This window comes from Gallinula chloropus (assembly GCF_964237585.1).
Source record: "Gallinula chloropus genome assembly, chromosome: 28".
In the NCBI taxonomy this organism is placed as follows: domain Eukaryota; kingdom Metazoa; phylum Chordata; class Aves; order Gruiformes; family Rallidae; genus Gallinula; species Gallinula chloropus.
The window spans coordinates 1107368-1129757 of NC_140113.1; the positions used below are offsets into that span (position 1 = coordinate 1107368).

The 22390-nt window shown below is 58.4% G+C and overlaps 2 protein-coding genes across 4 annotated transcripts in view; one reads left to right on the forward strand and one right to left on the reverse strand.

The window, feature by feature from the left end:
* The window catches only part of SH3GL1 (SH3 domain containing GRB2 like 1, endophilin A2), a gene marked incomplete at its 5' end in the record, with an annotated part of 31699 nt that extends 15766 nt beyond the window's left edge, over positions 1-15933 (forward strand). The window contains 9 exons of one of the 3 annotated variants that reach the window (XM_084276454.1): positions 7530-7598; positions 7708-7780; positions 8411-8554; positions 9669-9802; positions 10814-10972; positions 11529-11632; positions 13463-13587; positions 14051-14104; positions 15659-15933. In XM_084276454.1, the coding sequence (XP_084132580.1) occupies positions 7530-7598; positions 7708-7780; positions 8411-8554; positions 9669-9802; positions 10814-10972; positions 11529-11632; positions 13463-13587; positions 14051-14104; positions 15659-15855 (1059 nt within the window). In that variant the 3' untranslated portion in view covers positions 15856-15933. The remainder of the gene's footprint in view (positions 1-7529; positions 7599-7707; positions 7781-8410; positions 8555-9668; positions 9803-10813; positions 10973-11528; positions 11633-13462; positions 13588-14050; positions 14105-15658) is intronic. The other 2 variants (XM_084276456.1, XM_084276455.1) reach the window with 2 other exon arrangements.
* Positions 15934-17815: 1882 nt separating this feature from the next.
* MPND (MPN domain containing) lies at positions 17816-21853 on the reverse strand. Its single transcript, XM_084276290.1, has 12 exons — positions 21830-21853; positions 20522-20748; positions 20220-20450; positions 19792-20111; positions 19565-19661; positions 19356-19428; positions 19185-19261; positions 18934-19102; positions 18776-18846; positions 18593-18682; positions 18289-18381; positions 17816-18217 (listed from the first exon to the last, which is right to left on the reverse strand). The coding sequence occupies exons 1-12, from the start codon at positions 21834-21836 to the stop codon at positions 18131-18133; spliced, it is 1542 nt and encodes a 513-aa protein (XP_084132416.1). The 5' UTR covers positions 21837-21853; the 3' UTR covers positions 17816-18130.
* Between the last annotated feature and the right edge of the window lie 537 nt (positions 21854-22390).

Genomic DNA, 22390 nt, shown 5'->3' on the forward strand with positions numbered 1-22390 from the left:
ATGCTGCTGCTCCATGGGAACCACCCAGTTGCCTTCCCAGTTCCCAGCCCAGTTTGCTCACTGCCTTTGTGGCTGAGAACTGGAGACATCCCTGAAATGATGAGGCCTTGACATGATGGTGTGCTCTAGATTCCAACTAGTGTCTGCCAAGGGAGCAGCACCTTCCAGTCCTACCTCCTTCCTAAGGACTGAGCCAGGAAGGTGACAATTAACTTAATGAGACCCTTTGTGTTGGTGCTGATGGGTGGCTCCTCAGAGCTGAGCCATCTCCATTGGCCTCCAGACACCTCCCAGTCCAAGCTGGTTCTGCCAGGAGCCTCAGTGGTGACAGAGCTGTGGGGGGTGCTCGGGGTGAACCCCTGGGTGGTTTTGGGGCACCACAGCTGAGCCAACACCACTGGGCTCCAGCCTCTCCAGGACGCGCTGTTGGAGATGGAGCATGTTTTGGGGAGGTGGCTTTGGGGCTCTGTGGCCCTGCCATTGCCAAGCCCCACTGACTGTGGCCAAGTGACCAAACCCATTTACATACCCATCTGCTTTAAAGTTTAAATATACAGCAGCAGCAGAGTAAATTGGCAGCTCCCTGGAGCTCCAGCCACCCAGCTGCCTCTTAACTCTGCGATGATAAAGCCACCGCTGAAGATGACCAAGAAATTACACCTCATGCCAGGGTGGTGACAATGGCTTTATTTAGGGTTTGCAGAGCAACCCATAGATCTGTGCCAGCAGGCAGGACTGAAACTGGGCACCAGTCATCCCAGTTAGCTCTGGTTTTCCTAATCTGCTGCTTCTGTGTGTCTCTTCCAGGCTGTTGGGCAGAGAATTGTAGGGGTTGGAAGGGACCTCAAGAGATTATGGAGTCCAAACCCCCAAATCTCTCTTCATCAGGGGTTCAAAACATTTTACAGCATCTTTTAAAATGATTTTATGGGCTGGTTTTTCCCACTGGGCTTGGTCTTGCCCAACAAAGGGAGCTGGGGTAGAGCTGCTTGTCTGTTTGCTCATCCCTGGGGCGGGCTGGTTCTTCTATATCTCAAAGGGAACTTTCTGTTGAGGGTGGCAGGGAGGAAGAGGAAGGCTTTGACCTGCCAAATCTGCAAGAGGGATAAGGTTTTCATTCTGCTATGGGCAGCTGTTTGAGGGGTTATAAATAGGGCTGAGTGTTTGCTGTGGAAAAAGAAAGCAGGTTTTTAAAAACCCCAACCCGTTGGTTTCACGTCTCTGTCGGGGTTTTGCCTGTTTGAAGCAGGAGGCAGTTGGGGATAATTTGCCTTTTTAAAGAATTTAGAGGCTGAAGAGTGGAATGTCAGACCCAAGTATGTCAAACCTCAAAGGAAAGCTGATTATTAGTGGAAAATAACTTGACTTTCACCTCCTGTATCCACGGGCTGGGCAGCCAAGGACCTGCTGCAGACCTGTGCATGGGGTTTGAGGTGGCTTGCAGGCATTTTTCAGCTGGGGGGGCTTTAACCTCTGCTTGCCATGATTTTTGTTGATGATTCTGTACAAAAATCTCCTTTTCCTCTTCTTTTCTTCCCTGCCTTGAGCCACTGGCAGCCCCAGGGAGCCATGCAGCAAGGCCACGGTGCAGAACAGCCCGTGCCATTGCTCTGTGCTGGAACTGCTTGTGTCCTTTTGGAGAGTGACCTCTCCTACTGCTTACAGAACCTCTCCTGATCTTCTGGTATCTCCAGAAGATCATCCTGGCTGAACACATGAGCAGCATGGAGAAACTGGCAGAGCCTTGAGCTCCTGGCAGGAATCTGGCTGGGGTGATGCTGCAGGCAGCAAGGAGGGAAGCGTGGCTTTGGGGTGGGAGTGAGTGTTCCAGGGTCCTTCTCTAGGATCTGTGTAGGGGTCAGAGATGGCATGAGTGGTACTGACTTGACATCTGTCTGTCTGCTCTGTTGGGTGTGTGTAAGGATGCCCAGTGCTGTATGGCAAAGGATGGACTGAAGAGGGTTCAGAAGAGCCATGAGTGGTGGGATCCTGAGCTCCATCAGCAGAGGGGTGGCAGCAGGGACAGGGAGGGGATTGTCCCTCTCTGCTCTGCCCTCCTGAGGCCCCAGCTGGAGTCCTGTGTCCAGAACTGGGGTCCCAGTACAGGAAAGATGTGGGGCTGTTGGGGAGGGGTCAGAGGAGCCACAAAGATGCTCAGAGGGCTGGACCAGCTCCCCTATGGAGAGAGGCTGAGGGAGCTGGGCTTGTTCAGCCTGGAGAAGAGAAGGCTGTGGGGGGACCTCATTGCAGCCTCCCAGTCCCTGGAGGGAGCAGAGGAACAGGAGGGGAATCAGCTTGTTCAGAGGGGAGATAATGGCAGGACAAGGGGGATGGAGTGAAGCTGGAGGAGGGGAGGTTTAAATTAGATATTAGGGGGAAGTTTTTTCCAGAGAGAGTGGTGAGGGGCTGGAACAGGCTGCCCAGAGAGGGGGTGGGTGCCCCATCCCTGGGGGTGTTCAAGGCCAGGTTGGCTGGGGCCCTGGGCAACCTTGTGTAGCTCCAGGCCTGGAGGTTGGTGTCCCTGCCTGTGGCAGGGGGGTTGGAGCTCTGTGACCCTTGGGGTCCCTTCCAACCCAGCCCAGGCTGGGATTCCATGATTCTGTGGCCACTCAGATTTCCTTGTTGGCTGCAAGTTGCTCTGGAGCTGAGCAGATGACAGGAAGGAGAGGTGGGTTTTGAGGAGGGGTGTGTGGATTTGGTGTCCCAGGCTGCAGTGCAGCCCTGCCTCTCCCTGGGTTACACTTCTCCCCCTCTCCCAGCTGTAAAAGAGAAGCCCTCTTCATCAGCCTTTCTTCCCCCTCTGTGTACACATACCATTCCTGCCTCTCCCCGTAGCCAACCTCCTGCCACAGTAGTTAGCTTAAACAATAGGTCTTTCATTTCCAAACATCTTCCACCGTGTGCAGCCCTTCAGTGGGGTTTGGACAGCCAGGGGAAGTGGGGATTGTTCGTGTTCCCACGCCCCTGCAAAGGAAAACTGCTGGAAACCCCCACGAGCTGTTGCTCTTTACCAATGAAGTGTGCTTGGGGGCAGCCCATCCCTGGCAAGGAGTGTCTGAACCCCCTCACAGACTCACAGAACAGAAGGAGTTGGAAGGGACCTCGAAAGATCATCCAGTCCAAACCCCCTGTGCCAGAGCAGCATCACCAAGACTAAACAGGAACTCATCCAGGTGGGGTTTGAATGTCTCCAGAGAAGGAGACTCTCCAACCTCTCTGGGCAGCCTGTCCCAGGGCTCCCTCACCCTCACAGTGAGAAAGTTCCTCCTTATATTCACACAGAACTTCCTCTGCTTCAGATGCACTTGCTGCCCCTTGTCCTATCGCTGCCATCCTTGAGCAGAGCCTGACTCCATCCCTGAGCAGAGCCTGACTCCATCCCTGAGCAGAGCCTGGCTCCATCCCTGAGCAGAGCCTGACTCCAGCCCTGAGCAGAGCCTGGCTCCATCCCTGAGCAGAGCCTGACTCCATCCCTGAGCAGAGCCTGACTCCATCCCTGAGCAGAGCCTGGCTCCAGCCCTGAGCAGAGCCTGGCTCCAGCCCTGAGCAGAGCCTGACTCCAGCCCTGAGCAGAGCCTGGCTCCAGCCCTGAGCAGAGCCTGGCTCCAGCCCTGAGCAGAGCCTGGCTCCAGCCCTGAGCAGAGCCTGGCTCCATCCCTGAGCAGAGCCTGGCTCCAGCCCTGAGCAGAGCCTGGCTGCAGCCCTGAGCAGAGCCTGGCTCCAGCCCTGAGCAGAGCCTGGCTCCAGCCCTGAGCAGAGCCTGGCTCCAGCCCTGAGCACAGCCTGGCTCCAGCCCTGAGCAGAGCCTGGCTCCAGCCCTGAGCAGAGCTCCAGCCCTGAGCAGAGCCTGACTCCATCCTCCTGTCCCTCTCTCTTTACATATTTATAAACATTAATTAGGTCACCTCCAGAGCAGCTGAAACAGGCTGGCTGCTGATGCACCTTGGCAGGTCCCAGGAGCCCCACACCTTGAGTTAGACACACCTTCCCACTCCCTGATCTCAGGTTGGAGCTATCTAGGGCATATGGGAACTGCTGGTATCCTGTTAATTAAACATGGATGGGGAGTGAGTGGGTTGGTCCCTGGCTTCTCTGGTGGGAGTTGGGGTGCACCACGTGCTCCCCCCGTCCTGTGGCACCGTTTGCTTGGGGTGCTGGGTAACCAGCCATCCCCTTTGAAACAGTTTTTCCCTCCCTGCCCAGCAATACCACCCTGTGCTAATATTTGCTCTAAGGAGCATTTGGCTTTGGCAGCAGCAGCAGTGTGTCTGAGGGCTCCTGCTGCACTGCTTCACCCTGCCCCTCTCTCTGAGCTGCACCAGCATTTGGCTCAGGTTTAACCCTTTAGCACCTGTCCCATCCTGGCAGGGCTGGGAGATCAAAGAAACCAGAGAGTATAGGCTCCTTCTCATCCTTCACCCCAAGCCAGGTGATGTACCTCAGTGTAAGCCTGCAAGAGAGTATTTGGGCTGCTGAATTTGGTTAAGGATTTGCATGCCTTGCCTTGTCCCATCCCCTCCCCTGGCTTCCCATCCCTCTAGTTGCAGCATTCACAAGAGGTTAGGTACCCAGCCAGGGGAAGACAGACATGTCCCAAGTCTTCCCTTGCCTTCTCCAGCAATAAAAGTACACAAGAATTGTCACCTCACCCTCCAAATGAACCCCTGAACTGCTCCCTGGGATGCACACCAGCACCCTTTCACCCACCTTACAGTTCACTTAACCCAAGCTGGGTGCCACCACCAAGGGGGTGGGTGCTTCTTTTCTCTCCCATCCTGCAAGAAGCTTCCCAATGAACTTCATGCTCCCCTGAGACAGGCAACCACCTGCTTCCCAGCACTTGCAGGCTCTTTGCAGGCAGTGGGATGAGCTGCACGATGTGGCACTTGGAAACTTGGCTCCCAGTTGTGTTGTGAAGCTCTAGGTTAAACAAGGAGCTGGCCAGGGCTTCTCCTGGCTGGTGTCTTGGCTGGCACTGTGGGGGGGATCTGTGTGAGTTCCTCTCCCTGCCTTGACAGATTTGGGAGTGTGGGGATAGGGATGGAGCTGCTGTGGGTGGTACACAGTCCCTCCTCCTCTCCTCTCCTCTCCTGATGAAGCCTCCCAGTTTAATTAGAGCCAGCAGGGAGAGAACCTCAGTCTTACAATTCCTTCACAGCAGGGCACCAGCAGCATGGCTTGGACATCAAAAGGAGGGTTAAATTAGTCTGTAAGCAAGGGGTTTGGGGTTTGGGGGGGGGTTCCCTCCTTCCCATCTCTCTGGAAGGGTGTTAAGCCTCCAAACTCAGGACACCAGGAGCTCCCTGCCAGCGGGGTTATTTGCAGCTCTCGAGCTGCAAATCCGTGGGTGGGGAGGTGGAGAGAAGTGGGAATGGAATTGTTTGGGATAATTGTACCCTTCCCAGGTGTATTAACAAATCAAGGAGGTTTCCAGAGGTGCCACCTTTGTGAAAAGGATCCCTGCTGGGGTGTGTGGCAAGCCCTTTCTGAGGGATTTTTTGCAGGGTGATGGCAGCTGGGAGCGAGTTTTGCTCTGCAGAGCTTGCCCTGGCAGGCAGCACCACTGCTGCAGGGGCTTTTTCTAGACTCTGTATGTCTAGGAGGAACATGTCACATCCCATCACTCCCCCCAGCTTGGAGCTGGCTTGCTGGGGTGTGTGCTGGCACCCCAAGCATGGAGCAGGCTCCAAAATAAAACCAGCCAGAAATCCAGCTCGGATGGGTTGCCCATAGAGGCAGCTCTCAGGGTGATGATATCTCTTCTGGCCTCTTCCATGTGCTCATCAGACATGGGGTGGAGAGGAGCAGGGCTGGACCATCCTCTTGCTGGGTCTCACAGACCTGTGAAGACCTTATGTGAGGGTTAAGCAGGAGAATTGAGTCCACAGCTGAGCTGGGTGATGCAGGAGAGAAGCACCCCTTTCCTTGTCAAGGAGGAACCACAGCAGCCCCTCTTGACATCTCAGACCCTCTGCTCAACTGGGCTTCCTCCAAAAGAGAGGGAGGAGAAAAATTAAGCCTTCCCTTGGTGTGGCAAGAGGTTTTTGCCTGGTTTATCAGCCTCATCAAACTAGGCTGTGAGGTGGTTGATGGGGCTTTGTTGCTTAGATGAGCTCTCCAAGCTCTCCAGCCCTCTTCTGAGCACCAGAGCTGGGTGCTCGGCATACTGAACAGCTGAATAGGTGCAGTCAGGGGTGTTTTCCTCCTTATTTTGGGATCTGGAAACAGGATTTGGCTGAAATGCTGAAGAGCTCCTTCTTTGTAATTAAAAGAACCCCATTTCTTCTGTGTGTCCTGCTCAGTAAATTGATTTGAAGGGGGCTGAGCATGGCACAGTACGAGCACTCAGGGTGGTGTCTCCAGTGGCTTCAGAAACTGGATGATGATGATGATGATGATGATGATGATGATGATGATGATGATGATGATGATGATGACCTAAAGGCTTTTCCCCCTCCCTCTTCCTCAAAATAAGAAACCACTTTGAATCCCCCTGGGAGCAGGAAGGTTCCAGAGGAGCCTGAGAGGGGGGGGAGGGGAAGAGTTATTAAAATCAAGTATTTGATGTTGAAGTAAACAAACTCCTATTGTTCATCCCCAACTGGAACTACAAACACCAGAAGTCCTGGCACCAGCCTGGGACAGGCATTGAGCAGCATTGCCTGCTTCCTAGACAGCTTTTGATGTCTCCACAGATCATTTTCTGCCTGTTTGGACCAATTTAGGGCCAGACAATCACTAATTTGGGCTGAGCTGTATGTCCTGCATCCCTGGGCGCTGTCACTTGCCATGTCCCACCAACGTGGGGCTGGGAGGGAGATGTTCTTCTCCTTTTGGGCTGCAGAAAAGGATGGGTTTAGGTGGATTTAATAAGGTGCTGCTTATCTTTCTGCTCAGGGAGTTGAATGGTGAGGTTTAGGGAGCAGGAGTCTTTTCTTAGACCATAGAAGAAAGCTGCTCAGCCCCCCAAAAGCAGCTCTGGCTTTGCAGCTTGAGATGCAAACATCTCACCTTCCTGCTGGTTTTAAAACAGGCATCAGAGCTGCTTTGGTAAATGGATTTGAAAACTTAACTGTAGCTTCTGCAGGTCTGATTATCCAGCATTTCCCCCAGGAGTGATGGTTTAGGGCTTTGGGAGGTCTCTGCTCTCCCCAGGTCCCACTCTGTGCTGGCTGCTGGGCTCACAGCACCTTCATTCCCTGGTTCCTCATGTTTTGCCATGTGTGAAACTGGAACTTTGGCTCAAAATGGAGCTGAGAGACAATTTTGCTGCTTGTTTTTTTCCAGCAAGCGTTGGAGTTGGAGCTGTGTGGTGGGATCTCAGGAGCTGTGAAGCTTCTGTTGGGTGAGGAATACCCTGGCTGAAGGAAGGAGATGCTGGGATTATTACTTGGGGCAGTGTTAGCAGAGCCTTTGTCTGGACTGTCCCTCTTTCCCTTTGCATCCCAGGGACTCACTGCATGAGGTAGGAGGGGATTTAAGCAGTGAGTGCCATGCCTGAGTCCTCCTCCCTTGTTCTTCTTCTGCAGCTGGTCAGTGAGAAGGTTGGAGGGGCTGAAGGGACCAAGCTAGACGATGACTTCAAGGAAATGGAAAAGGTGAGTAGGGAACAAGAAGAATCTCTGAAATCACCTGTATAACTCCTCTGCGACCTTGCTGGGGGCCTGAGCTGGTCTTCACTGCTCTTGGGTCATCTCTTCCCTCCAGAAAGTGGACCTGACCAGCAAGGCAGTCACAGAAGTCCTGACCAGAACAATAGAGTACCTCCAACCAAACCCAGGTGAGTGCCTGGACCACTCCTGTCCCCTTCCCTCTGCCCCACCCCAGTTTTCCAGGGAAAGGAGACATTAGAGAGGTTCTTTTTGACCCTGAGATATTGATCACCAGCCATGTGAGTGATCAGACAGCTCTGATGAGGATCTAGGTATCCCTCTTGCCCTGTGTGGTGTTCCTGGGCTGTATGATGCTGCTGTTTCCATCAAACACATCTTTACCTTGGACCTAGAAAGGCCCCAGAGGTGATCTGTATTTTTGGGGGGGGGATATCCAGAAAAAGTAGCATCTCTGGGCTGTGAAGAGGCATCTGGCTTTGTAGGCATCACCTCTGGAGCCTGCTGGCCTGTGTGCTTCCAGGCAGCTCATTCAGAGAGCGCTCCAGGGACGGTGGGAGTGGTGGGGAAACTCCTTTGGCCTTCACTGATGAGCTTTGGGGAACTATTTTTGTTCTCTGTCTTGGAAAAGACACTTCTCTTCTCGTAGCAGATGATATTTCTGGTAGATGAAGACAATAGGGCTGCTTGGCTCTGGGTGTAGCTTCACAAAAGGGAAAAAAACCAGAGTTGGCAGTGACCAGCAGCTCCTGGCAACGTTCAAGTAATTGCAAACCCTGCTGTGGCTCTTTCTCTGCCAGCTTCCAGAGCCAAGCTAACCATGCTCAACACAATGTCCAAGATCCGTGGGCAGGTGAAGAACCCTGGCTACCCACAGTCAGAAGGGCTGCTGGGAGAGAGCATGATCCGATACGGCAAGGAGCTGGGAGAGGACTCCAACTTCGGTGAGTGCACCCCTGGGGACACCTTGGGGAGATGGTGAAGGCTGCTGTCTCATTTCCAAGCTGGTTTTTGAAGTTTTGGAAGGGCTGTGTGACCCTTTGTATCATCCTAACACCACCCAGGGAGAAGGTGAGGGGAGTCCAAGTGGTCTGGATCCTGATCCATGGTATTATCTGGAAGGGTGGGACACAGGGGGACATGGGCAGCCTCTTCTCAGTGGCTGTGGGGACAGGACAAGGGGTGATGACCTCAAGTTGGAGCACAGGGAGTTCCACACCACTCTGGGGAAGAACTTTTCCCCAGTGAGGGTGAGGGAGCCCTGGGACAGGCTGCCCAGGGGGTGTGGAGTCTCCTTCTCTGGAGAGATTCCAGCCCTGTCTGGATGCTGCCCTGTGTGACCTGTCCTAGGGAGCTGCTTTGGCAGGGGGGTTGGACCCCATGGGCTCTGGAGGTCCCTTCCAACCCCTGTGATATTGTGATTCTGTGATACAGCTGCTTTGCTGCAGCTCAGGTGTCATTGTGGGAGCCTTGGAAAAGCCTGAAACGCAGCAGGTTTCAATAAGCAGCCCCGAGCTCTGTGATTCAGAGCTGAGGGGAAGGGATGAGCTTGGCAGGGGAGAGGTTAGCTCTGAGATGAATTAAAAGGCTGCAGGTTTGCTGCTGGCATCTGGGGAAACTTGAAAAGTTGGTCAGAGCTCTCGGGGCTTAAAATCATCCTCTGAACAGAAGGATGATCAGGCTGGATCTGACCGAACGCGCCTCTGCCCTGGGCTTCTCTTGCAGGCAGCAGCCAAGGAGCAGAGCAAGGTTAAAAGTGTTGTGTGGCTGCTGAGCAGCTCAGCAACTCCCTGAGCTCACAGGGGGGTTAAAACCACTGCTTTTAAAAAGAGAGTAGAGATTGTTCCTGGTTTTCAGGGGAGGGGGAGGAAGATGAAGCATTAGTGAAGCATCTGGTGCGGTGTCACATTGCTCAGGGGTTTGCTCCAGGTAGAAACACGTGGGGGGTGTTGGATGGGGGGACAGGGCTCTGCATGCAGCTTCCACAGCCTTCAGCTCTGGTTTAACTGGCCAGGCCCTTCTCCCTTTCTCTTCTCCCCCTCCTTTTCCTGCTGGAAGGCGACGCGCTGCTGGACGCCGGTGAGTCGATGAAGCGGTTGGCTGAGGTGAAGGACTCGCTGGATATCGAAGTCAAACAGAATTTTATCGACCCCCTTCAGAACCTGTGTGACAAAGACCTGAAAGAGATCCAGGTAAACACCAGGATGTTTCTCCTGCCTCTGGTTTCTGGTCTCCTGAGCAGCTCAGAGGGCTGAGTGTAGGTTCAAATGGTTCCTCTGTTGCCATGTTTTATGCTCTGGAAGGACATCCCAACATTTGGGGCTTGCTGAATTTGGTTCTTGGTGCTGTGAGCTCCCAGCCACCTTCTGTTGGGGCTGTCTGGCACTAAACTTCACCATGGTCTTCACAGCTATTGGCTTTATCCTGTTAGTAGCCTGGATCCTACAACGTACTTCCAAGCTCTGAGCAAGCTTTCCTCAAGGTCTCTTCCTCCAGAAAGCCCTTCCAGAGCTTGGTAGCTCCCATGTGCTATGGCAGAGACAAGTCTACATGAAGCATGGCCAGGCTTTGTAATGGGATCCATCCCAACCTATAACTCACCAGGCAGCTCTCCCCAGTGAATTTGCACTTATGGTGGTGTCCCAGATAAAACAACCTCCAACTACTGTTGCAGTACTTACCTGAACTCCAATCCACAGGCTGCCATAGAGCTAATTGCAACAGGCCTGCTCTAAGCTGGAGCAGAACCTGCATCCCAATTATCTCCAGAGATATCTGGATTATCTCCCCATCCTTCCTGGGGAGCTGGAAGTAGCAGGCCAGCTCTTCACCTTCCCAAAAGACCCACGTGGGGAACAGAACCAGACTGATCCCTGCAGTGTTTCCCTCCAGCTCTCAGCTGGAAGGGGGTGAAATTGTGCTGTCATGCCAGCTTCCTGAGGGTTGTTTCTTAGTAAAATGCCCCAGCAGCCCCCAACCCCCTTGCCAAACCAAGCTGGGACAGTCCACTGCTCCCCATCACCTCACAGCAATGCTCCCTCACAGCTCCAGCTCATCCCAGAGCCTGAACAAAGGTGGGAGCCACAGAAACGTGTGGTCCAAGATCAGGTTTCTGAAATGAACTCAGCCTGTAACTAGAGCTGCCTTCCCATGAGGAGAACTTGGCTCCTTTCCCTTTGCTCTTCATAACCATCCTCTTCCAGCACCATCTCAAGAAGCTGGAAGGCAGACGCCTGGACTTTGACTACAAGAAGAAACGACAGGGCAAAATCCCTGATGAGGAGCTTCGACAGGCCATGGAGAAGTTTGAGGAGTCCAAGGAAGTAGCAGAGACCAGTATGCACAACCTCCTAGAAACTGATGTGAGTTCATGGGGGGAGCACCAGCTCCTCCACCCTGGGTTATGTGTTTCTGAGCGCACAAGGGTGGGATCTCTTGAGGGACACAGCAGTTACACACTCATTTCCACTCTTGTTTTTGCAAGTGGGGTTTTGCTCTCTGAAAGCCCAGATCTGAGTGCCAGGCACGTGGCTCTGGGACCTCTCACCCTTTCTGTAGCCTGTCTTCCCCCAGCCCTTGACCAGAGGAGCAGCTGTGCCTTGTACCAAAGCAGGGCTCCTCTCAGTGTGCTGGTGGGAGTGTGGACAGGCAACACAGCTTGCCTAGGAAGGTAGCAAGCAAAGTCCAGTGAGTGGTAGGAGGTGTCCTCTGTCCTTCTGAGTCTTGGCCAGTGCCTGACTCCTTGGGGTATCTCAATTCCCAAACCTTCTCCTCATCTCCCAGGAGAAGCTGCCCTTCCTACACGTTCCCCAGTATGGTCCCCCAGATTTGTAGCAAGGCTGCTCCTCTAGTTAGCAAGCAGCTAGCACCTGCTGTCTGGGGAGAGCTTCTCATCCCACCTTGGTCTGATTCTCCCAGATCGAGCAGGTGAGCCAGCTCTCAGCCTTGGTGGACGCCCAGCTGGACTATCACCGGCAGGCAGTGCAGATCCTGGACGAGCTGGCGGAAAAACTCAAGCGCAGGTGAGTCCCAAGGTGCTGCAGGCACTCAGTTTCCACAGCCACAACCTCTCACAGAACCACAGAATCACAGAATCACAGGGTTGGAAAAGACCTTTAAGATCATCGAGTCCAACCATTCCCATCCTGTGCTAAACCAGATCCCTGAGCACCTCATCTCCCCTTTTTTAAACACCACCAGGGAAGGTGACTCAGCCCCTCCCTGGGCAGCCTGTTCCAGCCCTGACAACTCTTCCAGGGAAGAGCTTTCCCCTCCCATCTGCTCTGACCCTGCCCTGGGGCAGCTTGAGCCCATTGCCCCTTGTCCCATCTCCTGTCCCCTGGCTGAAGAGACCATCGCCCACCTCTCTGCACCCTCCTGGCAGGGCAGGGGAGGTGGGGAGAAGGTCTCCCCTCAGCCTCCTCTTCTCCAGGCTCAACACCCCCAGCTCCCTCAGCTGCTCCTCAGAGGATTTGCCCTCCAGCCCCTTCCCCAGCCTGGTTGCCCTTCTCTGGACTCGCTCCAGGACCTCAATGTCCTTCTGATGGTGAGGAGCCCAGAACTGGACCCAGCACTCGAGGTGCAGCCTCCCCAGTGCCCAGTCCAGGGGCACAATCCCCTCCCCAGCCCTACTGGCCACACTATTCCTGACACAAGCCAGGATGCCATTGGCTTTCAGGCCCTGTGAGAGGTAAAAGGTGTCTGGCACGCTGGAGCAGGGAGAGCCACGGAGCTGCCTGGACTTGCTGCTCTCCCAGCTCCTTCTCCAGTGCCTGACCTCTGCAGCAGCTCCGGGGAACGTGCGGCTGCCTCCGAGGTGCCAAGAAACACAGAGGTCCTGTTGAAACACCCAGTGAGCTGGTTTGTGTGGCTGCTGTGACTTGTGCAGGCATCATTCTTCCTGCTGCTCTGTCTCCCCTGAGCAAGCAGCTCCCCAGACCCAAGGAAGGAGAAGTGGCTTCACATTGCAGCCTCCCAGTCCCTGGAGGGAGCAGAGAAACAGGAGGGGAATCAGCTTGTTCAAAGGGGAGATAATGGCAGGACAAGGGGTTGGAGTGAAGCTGAAGGAGGGGAGGGTTAGATGAGATATTAGGGGGAAGTTCTTTCCAGAGAGAGTGGTGAGGGGCTGGAACAGGCTGCCCAGAGAGGGGGTGGGTGCCCCATCCCTGGGGGTGTTCAAGGCCAGGTTGGCTGGGGCCCTGGGCAACCTTGTGTAGCTCCAGGCCTGGAGGTTGGTGGCCCTGCCTGTGGCAGGGGGGTTGGAGCTCTGTGATCCTTGGGGTCTCTTCCAACCCAGCCCAGGCTGGGATTCTATGATTCTGTGATCTGGGACTTCCCTGTGGAATCAGGCATGTGCCTTCCTCAGCCTGGTCTCTTGGGCAGAGCCAGAGCAGTGTCTCTGCTTCTCAGGGTGGTTTGGTGACGCTGCCCTGCTGCTCTTCCCTCACGGAAGAAACTGGAGTGGATCCTGTGTCTGGTATGAATTAAGAAGAGCTGGGAGGATCCTCCCAAGCGTCAGCTTCTGAGCTGCAGCACGAGTGTCCTCTGCTGGCCTGAACTGCCTGAGTCTCCCCCGAGGCAAAGCCTGAGGCATGCTGCCCTCCCTCCTGGCAAAGTCCCAAACCCAGGCACAACGTCCCAAACCCCAGGCAAGATCCCAAACCCTGGGACAACATCCCAAACCCCGGGCAAGATCACCCTCTGAACCCCCCCAGCATGGAGCATCTGTGTGGATTCATGTCTAGGAACCAATCTGCTCCCCTGAATAGCTACTGGGGAGAACAGATACTACCTTGGTCTCATTAGATTCTGGTTTTTACTCAATTTTTCCATGTTTCTTTTCCTTCCTGCAGGATGAGGGAGGCCTCCTCACGTCCCAAACGGGAATACAAGCCCAAACCCAGGGAGACATATGACTTTGGAGAGACTGACCAATCTAACGGGGGCTTCTCTTGCAATCCTACCCCCAAAGTCTCAGGTAAAGTTGTCCCATGTGTGGGGAGTTGTACCTCTGGAGCAGCCTCCTGGGGATGGAAGGGAACTCCTCTGACTGGAGCTGATGTTTCTGGTGTGCTGGATGTGCCTGTGTGAGCTGGTGACTCTGAAAAATGCCAGAAATACCTCAAGACTTGGGCTGGTGTCTCTTAGGGCCCAACAGCCTCTGTTGTATTGGTTTTGGGGGGGTCTCCAGCCCAAGCCACTCTCCTGCAGTGCCTAATCAGTGTCAGCAGTGGCAGACAGGAGACATGAAGCATCTCTCACTCCTTCCCCATCTTCCCCCACGCTGCATTCCTCTCTCCCTGGTCCTGGCGAGGCAGAATGGGTTTCTAACACAGCATGTGGGGCCACCCTGTTTCTCCTAACAGCTCCTTTTTGAGCCCTGCCTTTCCCTCTCTCCAGTTCCTGTTGGTTTAAGCATGTCTCTTTTTGTTTGGAAGCAGCTTCCTCCTCTTTCCGATCCGACAAGCCGTCCCGGGCCTCCGTCAGGAGTATCCGTGAGTTTCCTCCCTCCGCACTGCATGTTGTGTGACCATCTCTCCCCAGCCTTCCTCACTCCTCCTCCCTTGTCACTGCTGCTTGGGAGCCACCCAGACCTCCGTGCTGAGCCTGACCAGCTAAGCTAAGCTTAGCTAAGCCCCACTTTAAACCAGCTGTGCTCTATTGGTATATACCACCCCAAACCTGGTTTGCTCACCTGGAGGAGCTGTGATGATGCAGGCATGTCCTGGGTGAGGCCACAGGGATCAGATCCTCTGCCACAAGGTACCAGGCATCTCAAGGGTTACCCCATTCTCCTTACAAGCACCCAGCCTGGATCTCTGCACTACCCCCTGTACCCCACTGCTGAAGGCTTGGGGAGCAGGGGGAGCAGCCAGAGCTGGAGCCACAGCTGAGCCTTGAGTGGGTTGGGACTGTGGGGTCTGGGGGTTCCTGCTGAAGGAGGGTCTGGAGGTTCCTGCTGAAGGGTCCTTGAGGGGGGTGTCCTGTTGGAATCCAGAGGCCAGGCTGGGAAAGCTGGTGGTGGTGGGGCAGGGAGCAGAAGGGTGTGAGGAGCTCGGTGCAGGGGAGATGCTGTGGTGGTGCTGGGGCCAGCCTGGTGTTTTGGGAAGTGGTCTCAAAACCCTGACTCCGCTTTGGCTGCTGCTTTGGGTGTTCTCTGAGTTGCCTTCTACTGCTTGATGCGTTCCTGCTGTGGATGTTGGGGGTGCTGGCTGCTGTTTGTGCCATTCCCCAGGCCCTGGTTTTGGAAGGGCTCTCACAGGGCAGCATGGAGGGGAAGGGTGGCCCTGTGGACCCTCGTGGTCCCTGTGAGCTCTGTCCCTTCTCAGCAGGATCCCTACAGCTGCACATCTGAGTGCCCACCCATCCCAAAACAGCATGTAGCAGAGCAAGCAGCAGCTTTCCCTGCCACAGAACTTCCCCTCTGCTTAAATCAGAGCTGGGATGGGGCAAAGAAGCTTTGGGTTTCTCCCCATTTTGGCAGGGGGGACACCTTGCACCTAACACCGAGCTGCTAATAAATCCAAAGCTCAGGGAGGCAGTTGTGGTCCTCTCCCATCACCCCCCCAGGCTCAGGGTGACAACTAAAGGGACCCTGAGGTCCTCTACCACCACATACTGATGCCTAACCCTGTTAATTAACTAAATGAGGGTCTGTATGGCAGCAGCACTCCTCCCCAGAGGAGTAGGGGGGCTTTTCTCATCCAGATTAGGTTGAACTCAGAGCTGGGGAAGTCCAGGCAGGAGCAGGCAGCACGGGGTGCCAGAGGTGGGGGTCTGCTTTGGGAGCAGAATTTAAACTGGTTTAATGCTTTACTGTTGGGGGGGCAAAGCAAAGGGGCAGCTTGTTTGGGGCAGGGTGAAGGGGCAGAGCCTGGTTGTTCAAGCCCCCAACTCCCAGCAGAGCCGACGACCCCGCACGGCATCCGGATCCAGCCTCTGCCAGCGCGAGCAGCAGGAATCCCCGGTGCCAACAGAGCTGGGGGGTTGAGGAAGTAGGTTTGAGGGGGGTCCAGCTCACCTCTCCTCCCCCCTGCCTCTCCCCACAGCTCCCCTGGACCAGCCCTGCTGCAAGGCTCTCTACGACTTCGAACCCGAAAACGACGGCGAGCTGGGCTTCAAGGAAGGAGACATCATCACCCTGACTAACCAGATCGATGAAAACTGGTACGAGGGCATGATCAACGGCCAGTCAGGCTTCTTCCCCCTCAACTACGTGGAAGTGCTGGTTCCATTACCTCAGTGAGACCCCCCCCATGGCTCCTGACCCCTCCATTCCATCTCCATCCCGCCGCCGGCTCTCTCCGCGGCGGGCCGGGTTACCTCCACGTCACCTCGGGGTGAGGTTGTCACCAGGGAACAAGCCAGAAGTGTGGAACAGCCCTCTCACCCCCCCCTCATGAATTTGGTTATTTTAAGGGGTTTTTTGGGGTTTTTTTTGGTTCTTCTGGTGCTTGGACTTAGGTACTTTGTGCACCCTGCCAGGTGTGTCCCCCCCTCCCCAACTGTCCGATTGCCATGGGCCCCTCTCCCTGTCCAGCTCTTGTCTTCCCTTTGGGGTCAAGCACCTGGATGAGCCAGGTGGGAGAGGTGGGATGCATCCTTCGTGTGGGGAGAGACACACAGCTTCTGGTGGGAGGCACAAAGCAGCCCCTGATCTCACTGAGAACAAAGCCCCCCCTTTGCCCCCCCCACCCCCTTTGAACACTACCCCTCTCCCCAATGGGTGCCCAGCCTCTCCCTACCCAGCACCAACGCAGGACCCCAGCTCTCCCCATTCCTGGGGGGCTCAGGGGAGGGATGTTGTGGCACAGCAACACTACGCCACCCATCAAACACTAAGCCAGCCCCCACCACGTGGGTGCTGAGCCCTGCTTGGGGTGCTGAGCCCTGCCTGGGGGGGTCTGTGCCATCCCTCCCCACCCTGGAAGGTCAGAGCAGGGATGCTCTCAGCCCCCCTCCCCACAGAGCTCCACTGCAAAGGGGGCAGCTGGTCCCTTTTCCCTTGATTTTAAGTATTTTAAGCCAGGTTTCCTACTACAAACCCAACCAAGTCTGACAGAGCTGGGGGATCATTTGGGGGAATTGGGGGGACACACATGGAATTGGACCATAGCTGGGGTGACCCACAGCAGGGCAGGGCAGGGCATGGCTCCTCTCCCCACCCAGGGCTCTGGACTAAGCCCCTGGGGAGCCATGGGCACCCCATGGTGCAGGATGGGGGCTGGGGGCCGCGGGGCTGAAGCTGGCTTGATCCTCACGTGCCTTTCCTGCGCCCCAAACTCTGCCCCCCCACCTCCACTCTCCTTGGGAGGGGGGTGGAGGGGAACAATGTGTCCCTCTGCCACTGGGTTCAGTGGGAGAAGGCGGCTCCTGCCACCCCTCAGCCTCCCCAAACACTCCTCATGACGGGGTCAGATCGGGGCCCGGCGCTGCTCCCCCCCATCTCTCTTGACTCCCTGGGTTCCCGTGCTTTAACGTCATCTCTTCCCTGTCTCCCTGCGCCTTGGCCGGGCTCTGGCATCTCTCCCCTTCACCTGCCACCATCCCCACTGGGCCAGGGCCATGCCCCAACCCTGTGCTGGGTGGGGTTTTGCTCCAGCCCTCCCCTCTCCCATCCCTGCTGCTCCCCTTCCAGCTCCGCAGCCCCTTTTAACCCATTGATACCCTGCATGTGGCCGTGTGTCTGATCCCCTGCAGCGCTGTGCTCCGGCCAGGCTCACCCCCAGTCCCAAACACGGGGAGAAGGGGGCACAGCACAGCCCCACCTCGCTCCCAGCAGCGCAGGGAGCCCAAGGGACCCACGTCCTCGGGGCCATCACCTCTGTCCCCTCCCCAGCAGGGACCTGGGTCCCACCTGAGTGGGTTGAAACATGTTTTGTCAGCTGGGACAACTTGCTAGATTCTTAATATTTTTTGTTTTCTAATGGTTTCTCCTGGTTTTTAGGGGAAAAAAAGACCCACAAACCTTGACTTGTATCTCTGAACGAAAGTATTAAATGTCTTCTTCTTTCTAATGGCCACGTCCTCTCTCTTGAGTACAAGACTGGGCTCTGGGGAGGGATGGTGGAGCAGCCCCAGATGAACATGGCCCTGATTCAGCCCCACAACCCTCAAGGCCACTGCTAACTGTCCCTTGCCACGGTGCCAGCGGGATGCCCCCAATGTCCCCAAGCCAGCAGAGCCACACGCTGGCCACGTCTCAGGAACTGCTCTTTAATCAACTACCACATCCACAAACAACTCAACAGCCGGGGCTACCGCCACCTCCACCCTCCCCTCTGCTGCTGCCACGGGGCCGGCACGGCCACGGGACACCCGGGAGACCGCTCCGGGCAGGGTGGGATCTGGTGGGGTCCCGGGACCCTTCGGACGAGCTCCCTGGAGCAGTGGGCGATGCCCCGCGCCGGGTCTGGAGGAGCCCTTGGGCTGGGGGTGCTGCTGAGCCGAGCTGAGCCGAGCTGCAGCTGCTGGGAAGGCGCCTGGTCCGAGTCAAAGCGGGTGCTCCCCGTCCCCCCCCCTCAGCTGCTGAGCTTGAGGAGGCTGTAGATCTGCTCCAGGATGGGGGTGAAGCTCTGGTCTTTGGGGGTGCGGGAAGCCAGGGAGCCCTACGGCAGGGACACAGCCCAGTTAATGAGAAGGGTGGGGTTGAGGGCCCTGGTTGAAGCCCCCTCCTCACCTTCAGCTTGTCCAGGTAGGTCTGATCCTGACTCCACAGCTCCTGAAACTTCACCAGGTCAGGGGCTCCCTTGTAGAACTCCACCAGCAGCGTCTGGGGTGGGGAGCAAGAGAGAGGGGCTGCAGGCACCTGGTGCCTGTGGCACTGAGCCCTCAGCAACATGGCAGCGTTGGAGAGGACACTGTCATTGTCACCAGGGCTAAAGGATGGGGACGGGTGACAGAGGACAAGCCAGTCCCCGGTGCGCCCAGTGTCTTCACCCTGCGGGGACGTGGGGTTTTCAGGGCCCCCACCCCACGCTCACCATCTCCTGCAGGACATCATTGGTAAGGAACCCATCCTGGATGTAGGCCACCTCCACATCCATGGGGATACCGTAGTCGTTGGGCCGTTGCTGGAGGACAGGGGAGCGGGGGTCACCCCACAGCACTGGGGCCATCCCAAATCCACACTCCCCCAGCACCCCGTGGAGCCGGCAGCCACCCACCTCCGGCGGCGGCATCACCCAGAACGGGGCAATTCTGGACTCCACACCGGGGTTGCCGTGATAGTAGGGTCCTGGGGGGAAGAGATGGGACTGTCACAGGGTGGAGGGGGCTGATGGCAACCCCAGCACCCTGGGAACAGGGTGAACAGGGTTCTTACCACAAATGAGGGCCAGGCAGGGCTGGAAGCCGTTGCCGCTGCCCTGCAGCTTGAGCTGGTAATCCATCTGCGCATCGATGTCGTGCAGGGAGGGCAGCGCGGGGCTGAAGGGGTGGCTGTGGTACCAACCCACCAGCGACAGCCCCCGCAGGAACAGGCTCTGGCAGATCTGGGATGGGCAGATCTATGGGGTTGGGGGTCCCCAGGACCTCCCCAGGCACACCCACACCCCATCTCCAGCGCTGATTTACCTCCTCCTCCACGGCACCGGCGGCCTCAGCATCGCCCAGGCGGGTCCGGCACGGGAAGGCTCGTAGGACCGTCAGCACTGAGGAAAAGGGGGAGGAAGGCACAGGGGTGGCTGAGGACTCCACTATGGGCTGGGGGGGATGAGGGGGGCACCCACCTGCCCTGCTACCTACACTGCGTGTTGGTGTCCCACCGCCCACCCAGGTAACCCACCACTTCGCTCCGCGTCAGGTGGCTGTGGAAATCCTGAAGGAAAAGGTTAAAATCGACAGTTCAACTCAAAAATGACAGTGGAGAGGGGGACACACACCCCCCCCCACCTCCAGGTGTCCCTCCCCAGCACCATTAGAGATGTCCTGACCCCCCCGGGGAGGGGACGCACCAGGAGCAGGAGGACGTTGCTGGAAATGGCCACGTTGAAGGGCTGGAACTTGTTGATGGCGGCGAAGGACGTCACCTCCACCAGCGTCTGGGGGTTCCTGGAAGAGCCACAGCCCCGCTGCCAGCCACAGCCACCCCCACATCCCCCCCACCCGCCCCCAACCCACATCCACGGGGCTGGCGGTGGCACCCATGGGGGCTCAGGTCCCCGTCCCCATCGCACCCTACCTGGCCAAGTCGCGGGTGCCCAGGGTGCAGTAGCGGACGGGCACCCGGGGTTTGCTCTCCGCCCTTTTCCCCGGGGGGCCATGATCTGTGGAGCACAGCACCCCATCGCCGCTGCCGCGCTGCCCAGGGTCCCCCAGGGCCCCTCGTGCCACCTTACCCGTTCCCACCGGCTCCACCAGGCTCTTGCACTGCTGCTTCTTGCTCCTCTCCTCTGGTTTTTTGGTAGCCACAGGCTCTGGGATGGGTGCCCGACCCTCCCTCGTTGCCTCCTCCTCTTCCTCCTCAGCCATCTCCTCCTCCTCACCCTCGCTAGCCAGGCTCTGCGGGCAGCGCAGGGCTGGCACCCATCCCACCCCCCCACCCCAAGGCCCCACCCGAGGGTCCCAGGGCATTTTTAGGGGAGGGGGTTGTGTGGGCACCCAACCCACCTCCTCGGTGGGTGGTGCGTTGGGCTGGTGCTTGCGCAGCCAGGCGGCTTTGTACTGGTCCAGTTTCTGGCCCTTGTAGCGGACGGACGCCCAACCGCACCCCGACTTCTTGGCGGGGTTCACCAGGCGCTTGCAGTGGGTGGCCCAGGCGCTGGGCGAGTTGAAGACCTGCCCCGTCTCCTGCCAGGTGATGGTCCCGTCCGCCCCCAGGTCCCCCACGAACTTCTTGCCCTGGGGAGTAATGGGGTGAGCCAGAAGGCACCTGCTGCATCCCCTGGTCCCCTGGTCCCCACCGGGCTCACCAGGTAGTAGATGGAGAGGACGCCGCGGGCCGGCTCGAGGAGCCCGTCGCGGAGCAGGACGCGGAGGGTGATGCTGCGGCGGGTGAGCACGGCCCCCCGGCTGCCCCCCGATGCTTTCGCCCCGCTCCCAGCCTCTGGCTCGGCCTCCGCCTCGTCCAGCCCAGGCTCCAGCTCGTCCTCATCCTCCTCCAGGCACTCGTCCCCGCTGGGGGAGGGGGCCGCCAGCGCTGTGGGGTGGGACATGGCGTGGGGGGGTCATCCCCAGGGTGCAGCACCCATGGGTGTCCCCCCCAAGAGCAGCTTTACATCCCCCCATCCTGTCTACCTGCGGCATGGGATTGGTGTACAGGGACCCGGGGACAGGACGATGGGGACGCAGGGAAGGGGGGACACGAGGACAGAGGGACACAGGGACAGGGCACGGGGGAGAGGGGACCTGGGGCCAGGAGGATGAGGACACTGATGGCGGGCGGGAGAGACGCGGGGCGTGGGGACACGGGGATGGGACGATAGAGAACTTGGGGACACGGGGGCGTGGCTGGGGGATGCGGGAGAGAGGGGACGCAGAGCCGCGGGGACAGGGGGACAGGGGGGGACATGGGGACAGAGACACGGGGGGACACGGGGACAGGGGGACAGGGGGACAGATGGGGACAGAGACACAGGCGGGGACACGGGGACAGGGGGACACAGGGACAGGGGGACAGGAGGACACGGGGACAGGGGGACAGGGGGACACATGGGGACAGAGACACGGGGGACACATGGGGACAGGGGGACAGGGACACACATGGGGACAGAGACACGGGGGGACACGGGGACAGGGGGACACAGGGACACACTGGGGACAGAGACACGGGGGGACACGGGGACAGGGGGACAGGGACAGGGGGACACGGGGACAGGGGGACACGGGGACACCCGGGCCGAGGCTCCCCAAGCCAGCGGGTCCCGGAAGGCGCCGGGAAGGAGCGGGGGTGGGGGGGGGTGGTAACGAGCCCCCAGGGCCGCGTGCCCCGCTCTCCTCCCCTCCCCCCCCGCCCACCCCCCCGCCCTGCGCGTGCCCGGCCGCGTGCCCCGCCCCGCGAGGGGCCCGCGCGCCCGCGCCCCGCGCGTGAGCATGCGCGCGCGGCGGGGGGGGGGGGGGGGGCTACACGCAGGTGCATGTGTGTGTGTGCGCGCGCGCCGGGCGGGGGCGTGTGCGGAGGGGTGTGCGCGCGCGGGGGGGGGGGTGGGGGCCGCGCGTGCCCGGGCGGTGCGCGTGCCCGCTCGGCGCGCGTGCGAGCGGCGCGCGCGCCCGCCCGGTACCTGCCATGTTCCGGCTCCCGCCGCCGCTCCCGCCGCTCCCGCCTCCCCCGGTGCGCGCGGCGGCGGCGCCACGTGACGGGGCGGCCCCGCGCGCCCCGCCCCGCCCGGGCAGTAGCGGCGGGGGGGGGGGAGGGATGGGGTGGGGGGAGGACACCGGTACCGGGGGGACGGACACAATCACGACCCCGCACCTGCCGTACCAGGGGGCTCCGCACCGGGGCCTTGGCGCGTTTCCACCCCCGCCCCGCCGCACCGGGTCCGCTCCCCGGCCGGACACACGGACAGCCGGACACACGGACACACCCGCCCCCGCCGCCCTTCGCCCCGGGGCGGGGCTGTCCGGTGCCCGCAGCCCCGGAGGGACCGGCCTGGCCCGGCGGCACCTGCGGCGGGGGCGGGTGGAGATGGCCCGGCCGGTGCTGCTGCTGCTGCCCCGGCGGGACCGGTCCCGACCCCCGCCCCCCCCCAGCTCCGTGGAGAAGCGGCGGCCTCGGGACCAGGTGGCCCGGCACCCCCGGACCGACCCCCGGGCACCCCCCAGCACCGAGTCCCCCCCGTCTC